Below are 13,531 nucleotides of genomic sequence, written 5' to 3' on the forward strand. Positions count from 1 at the left end.
CGTTCCAAGCGCCAAAAATGAACTAGGATTAAAATTGAGAACGGACCGTTCCAAAAGGAGAACGGGCCGTTCTGGAAGGAGCACGAGCCGTTCTGGAAGGAGCACGAGCCGTTCCGGAAGGAACACGGGCCATTCTGGATGAGTCAATGAACAGGCCGTTCTGGTTTCGGAACGGGCCGTTCCAGTTCAAAAATTTGCGTAGATTTAAAGGGCCCAGAACGGGCGTTCCACTTTTGGAACGGGCCGTTCCGAGTTAGGTCAGCAGAAGTCTATAAATAGGGGGCTGGGGGTTGAGAAATTGAGAATCTGAGAGAAGGACATCCTAGAGAGAGAAAGAGGAGAGAGAGAGAAAGAAAAAGATAAGAGGGGAAAGAAAAGAGGAGAGAGAGGAAGAGAAATCCAGAGAAGGAAGTTCTGTTAGAGTGAAGAAAAGAGGAGGGAGAGGAGAAGATTCTGCCCTAGTTTCGATTCCTGTTTATCCAAGTAAGGGTAGTACTTATAAGACTTAATCTAGTATGTATGAGCATGATAGGGGTAGTATAACTTTTAATATGCTATTTTGTTTATATGAAGATTGTCATTTGTTTAAGTTGATGGTTGTTTTAGGTGTTTAATTATTTATGTTATTATATTGAATGATTTGGCATGGTTATGGAAAATTTGTATGTAATTATGGAATATGCTATATGTGTGTGGTTTGGAAAGCTAATAGGACTTAGAGGAGTAAGGTTATGGTATGGATTGGGAGATCTCTTGGTGAGATCAGGATATAATCTTTGAAAAAAATATGGAATTTAGGAGTCCCATGGTGAGGATTCCAATATGGAACTTTTTCAAATATTATATAACAAACCACTTCAGATGTTAGGTGGATTCTGAAGTACTTCTCTAAGTATTCTATTTGCTACCGGTATGGGGGCAAGGCCGAGTCATACCGATGGATGAAGTGGCCATGATCACCAGGGTTATGTGACGACGTAATTGAACTGTGTATTTTCCATGAGAGGTTGGGTGTGAGACATGGGTTGATGACATGTTTCATCGAATCAACACTTGGTTTGGGTGTGTTGAGGCCAACATTTGGTTTGGACGTGTTGGTTACATCATGGGATTATACAGTGGTGTGACTTTGTTTTGGATGTGGAATATGTATACATATGGTATGGATTGTATACATTGGATTATGGATTCTTTATTATCATAAAATATGTATGCATTGACATGGATGTGTATACATTAGATTTTGTATTGGTTTATATTTGGCATAGAAATGACTTGTTATAATGTTTTCTTTCCCTTGGTATGGATACATACTGTTAATGAAACATCTATTTTAATGATATTCTATTTTATTGTACTATGGTTGGTTTTATATGTGCTAACCCTTATATTTTCATGATGTGGACTGTGATGATCTCACTATGTGGGGGAGCAGATCAGGTGTGAGGCTTTGCGATAGCAAGGAGTCTTTTTGGGTAACTGCTTTAAGAGGTAGCTAGACTTAGAGCTTGACCAGCACCTAGGGTGTCTCATTTTGATACTTTCATGATATTGTAATTATATTATCTTTTTGGATTACTGTATAATCTTACTGAGGATGATAACTCTGCTATAAAAATATGTTTTATATTTTGAAAACAATTTATATGTTATTGTATATTTACACTCTAGCATAGCTGGCCCTTGCTCTATTTTCTTTATTATATATTTTTTTTTTGTTGGTTTTGGATGTGACGGCCTAGGGTTGGTCGTTACATAATTTGCCAAAGCACTTCCTTTAATTGCTTTCTGGGTCATGTAAGTGATGTCATATTCTGATAAGAGAACTTGCCATCGAGCAATCCTTCCTGTGAGAGCAGGTTTTTCAAAGATGTACTTGATTGGGTCCATTTTAGACACCAACCATGTTGTATGACTAAGCATATATTGTCTTAGACGATGAGTTGCCCATGCCAAGGCGCAACAAGTTCGCTCCAACAATGAATATTGGATCTCATAATTAGTGAATTTCTTACTCAAATAATAGACATCTTGCTCTCTTCTTCCAGAATCATCATGTTGGCCTAAGATGCAATCCATAGAACCATCAAGCATTGTTAGATACATAATGAGAGGCCTTCCAGAGACTGGTGGCACTAAAATCGGTGGCCTCTGTAGATATTATTTTATTCTGTCAAAGGCTGCTTGGCAATCATCATTCCACTTCATTGGTTGATTTTTACGTAACAATTTGAAAATGGGTTCACAAGTAGCTGTTAATTGAGATATGAATCGGGCAATGTAATTCAATCTTCCCAGGAAATCTCGAACTTCTCTTTCTATGCTGGGTGGTGGCATCTCAAGAATTGCTCGAACCTTGTCGGGATCCACTTCTATCCCTTTTTGACTAACTATAAATCCCAACAACATACTAGATTTCACACCAAAAGTACACTTCGATGGATTTAGCCTCAACTTAAACTTTCTTAGCCGTTTAAACAATTTCTTCATATGGATCACGTGATCTTCTTCTTTTCTTGATTTTGAGGTCATGTCATCCACATAGACCTCAATCTCGTTATGTATCATGTCATGAAACAAAGTCACCATTGCCCTTTGATATGTTGCCCCAACATTTTTTTAGCCCAAATGGCATAACCTTGTGGCAAAAGGTGCCCCACGGTGTGATAAATGTCGTTTTCTCCCTATCCTCCTCAGCCATCTTGATTTGGTTATATCCTGAGTATCCATCCATAAAAGAAAAGAATGAATGTTGCGCTGTGTTATCTACTAATACATTAATGTGAGGTAGTGAAAAATCATCCTTCGGGCTGGCTCTATTTAAATCTCGATAATCCACACATATACGAACTTTCCCATCTTTCTTAGGAACTGGTACTATATTGGCAACCCATTGTGGATATTTGGCAACAGCTAGAAATCCTGCGTCAAATTGCTTTTTAACCACTTCTTTAATCTTCAAAGATAATTCTGGTTTCATTCGTCTCAACTTTGTTTTGACGGGAGGACATTCTGGCTTCAACGGTAGCTTGTGTTCCACTATGCTAGTATCAAGCCCTAGCATATCCTGATACGACCAAGCGAAAACATCCTTGTAATCATGTAAAAGCCTTATCAACTTATTACGTTCAGTTTCTTTCATGAGCGTGCCAATCTTGACTTCTTTCTTTTCCTCTTCGTCACCCAAAATAATTGTCTCGATTAGCTCCTCATGTGGTTGAATCTCTTTGACCTCTTGTTCCACTAATCTTAATAACTCAGGGGAAGGCTCTAAATCATCCTCTATTTCCTCACAAGTTTGATTAATGGGACAATCAAAATTATTTGATGCAACACTAGCATTGTCACTTTCAAGCGCATTTTTCTCAAATATGCATTATTTAAAGTTAGGATAAGATTGATAAAGGGATTAAGGAGAAAGGAAGAGGCAAGAGATGAAAAAAGAATGAATGCATTTTAATTAATATCAAAAGAAAATACATGAGCCCTTATTCAATGAAATAAATCTTAAAGCCTTGGGCAGAGCAATAAGATTAACATTACAAGAACTGTCGGACTCGAGTTCATGGTTTTCACCTTGAGTGATGTTTTCCGACAACGGTCTACGGGCACCTATAGACCCATTCGACAACCGGCCGTACTAACATCCACTCCCTATGGCTTTCCACTCATGCCCCCGGGTATAGAGGGAACTGTTGTGTGCAAAGGTTCGTGTGCAGTTTATATTTCAAACGATTGCGGAAATTTAAACATCCAACAGTTATTAAAGCCAACTAGGTAAAACATGTTATCATACAAGCGAGGGGTAACGAAGTAATTTTAAACTATTATTTTAGAAATAATTCATCACTAAATGGGACTGACTCTCGAGGCTTCCCCAGTGGAGTCGCCATCTGTCGCCACCCGCCGAAACGGACGTTGGCATTCGCGACGATGGTCGGACTCTTTTTGGTTTTGAAAAATGATGGATTGTTAGGACGACTTATTCTCAAACTGAGACCTCATCGAACTAACAATTTTGTTAAATGATTCTCACCAATCCATGTTAATCCCAAACGGGATCCTCCATGGATTAGTGGTTTTCGCAAAAAAGGGGTTCTTGGAGTCGCCACCAATGTTTTACTCAAAACATTGGAAAAAGATATAAGGCAATTGATTTTCACAAATCAACTTGGCCATCACAACCAGAGTTGGGTAAGGGAGTCGATTACGTGCGGGGAAGGTGTTAGCACCCCACAACGCCCCTTTCGGGTTCCCTATGACGGATTATTTCATAAATAATAACGTAAAATTACTAAACTACCCCTATTTATTGGAACGATTATAAGTGAACTATCTACATGATAAAAACTTTAAACGTGCAATGCAACAATCAAAAAGCGGTAAAAGAAAGGATTTGGGAAGAAACCTTTGAAGCGTGCTTTTATATACTCAAAAAAGAAGTTAGGAGGCTTTTTGGCGCTCCTTCCCACTACACGTTCGCTCGCTCCTTTCCCTAAAAATAATGTTTACTATGGAAATCAAAGAGATTTCCCTTCGACTTGTTCGAGTCTCAAGCTAATGGCTCATGAACTCAAGAACTTAGTCGGATCGGCTCCCGGAGAGATTTCTAGGGCAGAGAATAGCTCAAAAACCCAAGAATACTCAGCCATAGGGTGGAGGAATGCTCCAAAAAGTGTGGGAGGACGTGCCAATGACGTCCTATTTATAGGATTGAGGCGCAGTACGGCCTAGGGGGTCAATACGGCCCGTACTGAGTTTTTGAACTACAGTACGGCCGTATTGAATTTGGTACGGCCGTACTGAAGGCCGTATTGATTTCACTACGGCCCGTACTGAGTTTTTGAACTACAGTACGGCCGTATTGAATTTGGTACGGCCGTACTGAAGTTCAAAAGTTTCAGTACGGCCGTATTGATTTCACTACGGCCGTATTGTAGTTCAAATGGCTCAGTACGGCCGTACTGAACCTCTAGGAGGGTGTATTGAGCTCCAATCCTCACATACCCTTATTCTAAGCTACTCTAAGACTTCTAGACCTACAAAGAATCATCCTAGGGTCTTCCAGGAGTCCTTCCGGCTGACTTTCCTTCGGTCTTCGAGAGTCTTTGAGTCTTATTTCCGACCCGGACAATTTTAGGGGTCTACAGCTGCCCCCCTTTACTTAGTCGAACGGCTTTTTTGGTGTACCGGTTGACAAGTAAAGGAGTTGACCCAATTGTTCGGGGAGTAGGCCATCCTTCCGACTTGTAGTGTCTTCAGGTGGGAAAATTGTTGAGTAGCCTCTCCAGGGTGAGTATTAGTCGTCGCCTCTCCAGGCTCGTGCATACCTCGGTGTTTCTAACGACCTCGGTAGCGTGAGTTTTCCCTCTCCAGGGTCTGCATGCCTCCGTGTTTCTGACGACGTTGGCAGCTGCATACCTCCGTGTTTCTGACGACGTCGGTAGCTGAGTATTAGTCGTCGCCTCTCCAGGCTCGTGCATACCTTGGTGTTTCTGACAACCTCGGTAGCGTGAGTTTGCCCTCTCCAGGGTCTGCATGCCTCCATGTTTCTGACGACGTTGGCAGCTGCATACCTCCGTGTTTCTGACGACGTCGGTAGCTGAGTATTAGTCGTTGCCTCTCCAGGCTCGTGCATACCTCGGTGTTTCTGACGACCTCGGTAGCGTGAGTTTGCCCTCTCCAGGGTCTGCATGCCTCCGTGTTTCTGACGACGTTGGCAGCTGCATACCTCCGTGTTTCTGACGACGTCGGTAGCTGAGTATTAGTCGTCGCCTCTCTAGGCTCGTGCATACCTCGGTGTTTCTGACGACCTCGGTAGCGTGAGTTTGCCCTCTCCAGGGTCTGCATGCCTCCGTGTTTCTGACGACGTTGGCAGCGTGAGTTTGCCCTCTCCAGGGATGCATACCTCCGTGCTTCTGGTCACTTTGGTAGCGTGAGTTTGCCCTCTCCAAGGATGCATACCTCCGTGCTTCTGGTCACTTTGGTAGCGTGAGTTTGCCCTCTCCAGGGATTTGTGATGATTTTGTCTCCACAGTCCACGATGCTGCTTCGACGGTTGTTTTTGATTTTGGTGCCGCTGAGGGCTGGATAACGCAGGGATCCGTCTAGGGGATGTGCAGTTACTCATAGGTTCTTGCGTCCCAACTTTCCATTGTGTAGTTGGTGCCCACTGGGGAAATTCTGATTCCTTGGGGATGCAGACACAAAGATGCTCTTTCTGAGGTGAGCGATGCCTTATGATTGGCTGACGTCCTTTCGACGTTGGTGGAGTATCCCGGTTATCCTTATTCGGGTGACTTTTTTGATTTTCTGGTTTTGTTGCCTCTGCGTAGGCTGTTATCCGCTAGGGGATTCTGTCGTATTGATCTTGATTGGCCTCTTCTGTTAGGCGGATTATCTTGACGTTCGGTGTTTAGCTGAATACCGAATTCCGCTTGGGGAATGGTTATTGATCTTTTCGGATTTTCTCTTTTTGAAGGAGTGCCTCTGAGTAGGCGAATGGGGATTGAGGATCTTATGTATCCCAGAGTATTATTTAGAAAGCCTCTTCAGGCTTAGCTTCACTCGTCGCTCGAGTTGGAAAGCTATCTTCCACTGAGGAAGTCTAAGTCCTTTGACTCGGATATTTTGTTTGGATGATCATGCTTCCATTGGGGAATCTTGCTGATCTTGCTCTGATAGCTTTCACTGGGAATTCGGCCCAAGAGTGCAAGCTGAGATGTCTCTGGGGAGTATTATTTCGGCAAGCCTCTCCAGGCTCAATTATTCTGTACGATTTGTTGGATTTTCTGAATTTTTTCCTTTTTTGTCGATTTCGACTTTTTCGGAATCGGAAGGATCTCAAACACACTCACAGATAAAGTATGCAGAGGAATGACCTTACTGTTGATGTACAAAAGAATGGGCCAATACGGCCCGTATTGAATTCAATACGCCCGTATTGGTGTGGACGTTATGGCCAACACGGCCGTATTCATTTCAGTACGCCCGTATTGAGTTGAAAATTTGTTCATAACCCTAATTTTAGTACGGGCGTACTGAACATGGTACGAGCGCATTGTTTTTTCTGAAGTTCATCATTTTTTTTTCAATAAACAGAGAATAAGTGATCTTCCAGTACACCTATCATCTGTATGCATGTATGCGGTATGATGCACCTAATTCTATTTGATTTATTTTTCAAAAGAATTAACCGATGCGTTTCTTTGCTTGGATTTTTGCCATTCCTCTAGACGGACTGTGCGCTGCCGATTTTTGTAACCGAGGAATGATGCGTGTTATATCGAGATTGGTGTCATCAACCCAGTGATCCTTCCCTTCCTTTAGAAGACGTATCAACCCTCCTATTGATCACTATATCTCCATGTTTCCACTAGATTATTCTAAAATCGTTTCGGACAAGAGAAAAGAAGGGAAAGATATTTTTGTTCAGAAGTTTGTGTTTTAGAGGGGATTATTTTTGAAAATGGTTTTTGTAAGAATGGCTGGTCAAGGTAGGCTTGTGTGTTTAGGCTTGTTTGATTAAGCATTTATGAAATTAAGAAAGTCTTGTTATTGATGTTGTGATTCGACAACTTAGATAGTTTCCCTTGAACCTTTCTTTTTGAATTCAGCTCATGGTACCATCACGGATTTCTTTTGCTTTTTGATTGTCCTTATTTTTTTGCCTAAAACACCCTTTTGTGGCGTCTCAGCGGACCTTTGTTTTTGTTTATTTTTGCAACCCTAATTTTTTCCTAGGTCACCCTTTCGTGGGATTCCTAGCGGGTTCTTTGCTCTTATTTTTGCGCAGCCCCCTTTTTGGGTTTCCTGCCGAGCTTTTTTTGTTTTTATGATTTTTGTTTTTAAAGGATTTCTTTTTTATCCATGATGGCACTTGTCGAGGCCAAGGAATGGTGCTCCAAGTTGTCATACACACTTCCACATAAAAATGATGCGGGTTTATTGTTATTAAGACAATTTTAACCTCATTCATGCTTATTCAAACAGGGTTAAAATAATGTGGTCTAGAAATTTATTGCAAGCAAGAAAAGAAGCAATAAGAAATAATAAAGAACAATTTTATTATAATTATAGCGGAAACATGTGCCCTATCGAGGCTCGGGGGTCGGGCTGTCCCCGAGGAGTAATCTCTAACAGTCATCAGGTCTATACATCCCTATCGGAAGGAGAAGAGCACTTGATGACGACGACCGACCTTGACGCTTGTGAACCGGCCTTCCTAAAGATCTGGCTTAAAGAATGTCGAGAAGGATCTTGGTTCCTCGTCGTCCTTTGATCTTTATTAGGGTTGTATCCTAACTCTTGTTTCCTCGGATTATCCTTAATAATGGGTAGCTCGGGAATTCCTTGGGAATCCTTGCCAAGTCCTTGTCCAGGCAAGTATCCGTTCTTGGTGAGCATATAGGCTACCTTCTTCATTTCTCGGGGAAACGTTTCGACATTGGCGATCTCCAATGCTTGGAAGGCGGTCTCTAGAGCTTCCTCTACTGCATCCACGTAAGGTATGGCAGATGGCTTGCTGATGAGTATGTCATCTTCAGCTTGTACGGTCACCAGCTTGTCACCCACTATGAATATGACTTTCTGGTGGAGCGTAGAGGGAACAACTTTCGCATCATGAATCCAAGGTCGGCCGAGGAGACAGCTGTATGCAGGAGTAATGTCCATCACTTGAAATTCGACATTAAAGATGGTGGGTCCAATTTGGATTGGAAGATTAATTTCTCCCACCACTTCTCTTTTAGAACCGTCGAAAGCTCGCACGATCATGTTGCTCGGGCGCATTTGGATTCCCTTGATTGCCATTTGATCGAACGTTCTTTTTGGCATCACATTCAAGGAAGATCCGTTATCCACCAAGACTTTAGCGATGTGGTATTTCTTGCACTTTACAGAGATGTGCAAGGGCTTGTTGTGATTCGGTCCCTCAGCGGGGATTTCTTCATCGGTGAAAGTGAGGTGATCATTAGCCGTGATGTGACTAACAATCCCCTCAAACTTGTCTTGGGAGATAGTGTGCGACACGTATGCCTCGTTCAAGACTTTCAACAGAGCTTGTCGATGCGGTTCGGAGCTTAGGATCAACGACAACAGAGTAACCTTTGCTGGCGTCCTATGAAGTTGATCCACGATGGAGTACTCGCTCTGTAGGATATATTTTAACATCTCGTCAGTCTCCTCCTCGGATTCTTTATTTTCCTCGGTTTTCTCTTTTTCTTTTTCCTTTTCTTTATTCTTGGGAGCTTTATCATGAAGATCTTCGGGAGTGTAGATCCTGCCACTCCTAGTCATGCCCCCAAGTCCAGCGATGTTAGAGATATCGCTGTCGGCAGAAGAATGGATGTCGTATATCCATGGCACAACCTTATTCGATTCATAGGGAAAAGGTCTTGGAGCAGTGATCTTCAACGGTATCGGACCTTCCCCTTTATTCGTCTTGATTACCAACAACGGAGTTGATGTGCGTTCGCTTGGCGCGGTTGTTGGTTTACACTTAATAACAAACGGCGTGCGATCCATTCTGAACATACGCATCGATTAATCCTTTCTTTTTATTAATGTTATTAGTAAATTACTAGGAGGGATGTATGAAATGCAAACCTAGATCCCTCCATGATCTTTGATAAGAATGCATGATATGAGATGATGGCGTTGAATATGCATGCATTGTGTTTATTCAACTAAGCATTATCATGTTTTCAGGATGCTCCTAAGATGATGCATGATATTGCTTGGTTTGGATAAATAACCCTTTTTCTTTTTTGGGTATTTTTTGGGTGAAAAGGGAAACTACCTATATGAATGTGATGAAGGTAGATGTTAACACCATGTAATGGAAGATTCTTATTCCTATTTATTCTTATTTTAAAAGGGAATGTTGTATGTTTAAAGAATGCAATGTATGCTCAAACAATGTCACATAAACAATGCACAAACAATTCACTCATCCACGAACAGTCACGAGCGAATCACGAGGTAGGGGTATCCTGCAGAAAAGTGCATATTCAAGGAGGTTCTAACTGTTCTCACCGGTCCAAGGCCCCCAAGGTGCCCCCATTATAGGGACCCAATTCCTCTCGTCGTAAGTCGATGGAAAGCTCCAACGCATTGTCGGACTCGAGTTCATGGTTTTCACCTTGAGTGATGTTTTTTGACAACGGTCTACGGGCACCTATAGACCCATTCGACAACCGGCCGTACTAACATCCACTCCCTATGGCTTTCCACTCATGCCCCCGGGTATAGAGGGAATTGTTGTGTGCAAAGGTTCGTGTGCAGTTTATATTTCAAACGATTGCGGAAATTTAAACATCCAATAGTTATTAAAGCCAACTAGGTAAAACATGTTATCATACAAGCGAGGGGTAACGAAGTAATTTTAAACTATTATTTTAGAAATAATTCATCACTAAATGGGACTGACTCTCGAGGCTTCCCCAGTGGAGTCGCCATCTATCGCCACCCGCCGAAACGGACGTTGGCATTCGCGACGATGGTCGGACTCTTTTTGGTTTTGAAAAATGATGGATTGTTAGGACGACTTATTCTCAAACTGAGACCTCATCGAACTAACAATTTTGTTAAATGATTCTCACCAATCCATGTTAATCCCAAACGAGACCCTCCATGGATTAGTGGTTTTCGCAAAAAAGGGGTTCTTGGAGTCGCCACCAATGTTTTACTCAAAACATTGGAAAAAGATATAAGGCAATTGATTTTCAAAATTCAACTTGGCCATCACAACCAGAGTTGGGTAAGGGAGTCGATTACGTGCGGGGAAGGTGTTAGCACCCCACAACGCCCCTTTCGGGTTCCCTATGACAGATTATTTCATAAATAATAACGTAAAATTACTAAACTACCCCTATTTATTGGAACGATTATAAGTGAACTATCTACATGATGAAAACTTTAAACGTGCAATGCAACAATCAAAAAGCGGTAAAAGAAAGGATTTGGGAAGAAACCTTTGAAGCGTGCTTTTATATACTCAAAAAAGAAGTTAGGAGGCTTTTTGGTGCTCCTTCCCACTACACGTTCGCTCGCTCCTTTCCCTAAAAATAATGTTTACTATGGAAATCAAAGAGATTTCCCTTCGACTTGTTCGAGTCTCAAGCTAATGGCTCATGAACTCAAGAACTTAGTCGGATCGGCTCCCGGAGAGATTTCTAGGGCAGAGAATAGCTCAAAAACCCAAGAATACTCAGCCACAGGGTGGAGGAATGCTCCAAAAAGTGTGGGAGGACGTGCCAATGACGTCCTATTTATAGGATTGAGGCGCAGTACGGCCTAGGGGGTCAATACGGCCCGTACTGAGTTTTTGAACTACAGTAAGGCCGTATTGAATTTGGTACGGCCGTACTGAAGTTCAAAAACTTCAGTACGGCCGTATTGATTTCACTACGGCCCGTACTGAGTTTTTGAACTACAGTACGACCGTATTGAATTTGGTACGGCCGTACTGAAGTTCAAAAACTTCAGTACGGTCGTATTGATTTCACTACGGCCGTATTGTAGTTCAAATGGCTCAGTACGGCCGTACTGAACCTCTAGGAGGGTGTATTGAGCTCCAATCCTCACATACCCTTATTCTAAGCTACTCTAAGACTTCTAGACCTACAAAGAATCATCCTAGGGTCTTCCAGGAGTCCTTCCGGCTGACTTTCCTTCGGTCTTCGAGAGTCTTTGAGTCTTATTTCCGACCCGGACAATTTTAGGGGTCTACAACAGCTATTGAGTTTGGAAACTCGAACCCAGCACTCCAAAAGCTTTCTCGTAGATCACAGATAGGGACCCCATTAATTTTTGCCTCCCTATTTTCCAACCTGGCTAGCCTCCTTTCTGTTTTCTCATACACAACCTGCCATTTATCAGCCTTTGAGGGTTTGTAGCCCAAACCAAATCGATCTTTATTATCTATCAATTCGGGCAATTGGCTTGGTCCTTGTGCATCCCTTCCCAGTCCGTAACCATGTTGATATCCATTTCCTAACATGGTTTTAGCTACCATCATGGAGGCACCAGATGGTTGTGGCTTCATGATATTCTTTCCATAACTTACATTTGCAATTTCGAGCCCTTGAAATGAAGTCTCCAAAGCTTCTTCAACAACTTCAATATAAGGAGTGGATGAAGGTTTACTAACCAATAGGTCTTCTTCAGCCAATATAATGATTAACTTGTCATCCACAATAAATTTCAATTTTTGGTGAAGGGTGGAGGGTACAACCCTTGCACAATGAATCCAAGGTCTTCCCAAAAGGCAACTGTAAGTTGGCACAATGTCCATCACCTGAAATACTACCTTAAAAGTAACAGGACCAATTTGGATAGGTAAGCTTATCTCGCCGATCACTTCTCTACGAGACCCATCAAAAGCCCTCACTATCATAGTGTTTGGCTTAATGTATGATCCATCATAAGGAAGTTTTGCCAATGTTGCTTTTGGCATCACATTCAACGAAGAACCATTGTCAACCAAAACTCTCGCCAAGATATGGTCTGTGCATTTTACTGATATATGCAAAGCTTTATTGTGCCCTGCTCTTTCCTCTGGTATCTCATCATCAGTAAAGGTAAGGTAGTTATTGGCAGTGATATTTCCAACAATACCTTCGAATTTCTCCTCGGATATGTCATGAACGACATGCGCTTCATTTAATATCTTCAACAATATTCTTCTATGGGGTTCAGAATTCGTCATCAGTGACAAAAGTGATATTCTGGAAGAGATTCAGTTCAACTGATCAATCACTGTGTACTCACTTTGTCGTATGAGTTTTAGAAACTCATATGCCTCTTCGTTGGAGACTTCCTTCTTCTCCTCTGCTTGCTCTTTGATTATCCTTTCATCCACCACTTCCTTTCCTTTCTCATGACTCTTCTCTACCTCTTTAGCTTGTTTGATTTTCAACTCCTCAAGAGTGTAAATTCGACCACTTCGAGTCATTCCACCAATCCCAGCAACATTTGTGATGTCAGTGGCGTCTAATCTCTCTTTAGAGGCATCAATGCAAACTTTTGCACCATATCTCCATGGCACTACTTTATTGTCCTTATAGGGAAAAGCTCTTGGTACTTGTATTGTGATAGGCTTTGGTCTGTCAACATTCAAAATATTCTTACCCCTGGTATAATGAACAACTAGGGGCTTTGGGAAACCTACATTTGAATCCATAGCCCACACATGACTTTCAGAATAGCCAACCTGTATAATTTGCTTATCCATTAAATCTTGTAGAATTTGTTTAAACTCGTCACATTCATCAATCTTGTGACTCTTACCAGGATGCAATCCACACCCCTCATCTTTACCATGACTTCCTACCAACATCCCAAACTTACACATCTCCTCAAAAATGAGGTTTAAGGGAGTTTTTACATCCTTCACTCTCCTTATCATGAGCTGTTCTTTATTCTCCTCAATAGAATTAACTATAGGCCCTCCATGCCCTGGTAGAGGATTGTTCCCGATATTGGGATTATCCTCTTTGAAACTTAACCATCCAGCCTTAATCAAACTTTG

The 13,531-nt window shown here is 41.9% G+C and overlaps 1 protein-coding gene across 1 annotated transcript; it reads right to left on the minus strand.

Moving 5' to 3' along the window:
• Positions 1-417: 417 nt before the first annotated feature.
• Positions 418-12,709, minus strand: LOC145951983 (uncharacterized). Its single transcript, XM_083064195.1, has 5 exons — positions 11,732-12,709; positions 2,848-3,364; positions 2,247-2,390; positions 1,756-2,063; positions 418-471 (listed from the first exon to the last, which is right to left on the minus strand). The coding sequence occupies exons 1-5, from the start codon at positions 12,707-12,709 to the stop codon at positions 418-420; spliced, it is 2,001 nt and encodes a 666-aa protein (XP_082920321.1).
• Positions 12,710-13,531: the final 822 nt, after the last annotated feature.

This window comes from Cajanus cajan, chromosome 9, assembly GCF_000230855.2.
Source record: "Cajanus cajan strain Asha chromosome 9, NIPB_CcT2T_4, whole genome shotgun sequence".
In the NCBI taxonomy this organism is placed as follows: domain Eukaryota; kingdom Viridiplantae; phylum Streptophyta; class Magnoliopsida; order Fabales; family Fabaceae; genus Cajanus; species Cajanus cajan.

Bases quoted from the DNA above. Each gene is read 5' to 3' on its own strand.
- LOC145951983 (XM_083064195.1), bottom strand. From the start codon at position 12,709: ATGACGAATTCTGAACCCCATAGAAGAATATTGTTGAAGATATTAAAT. The intron at 3,365-11,731 runs GTAGACCCCTAA...TGCATATTTGAG, and splicing joins TTCCAAACTCAATAGCTGTT to AAAAATGCGCTTGAAAGTGA. The intron at 472-1,755 runs GTAACGACCAAC...TTGGATAAACAG, and splicing joins GAAGTGCTTTGGCAAATTAT to GAATCGAAACTAGGGCAGAA.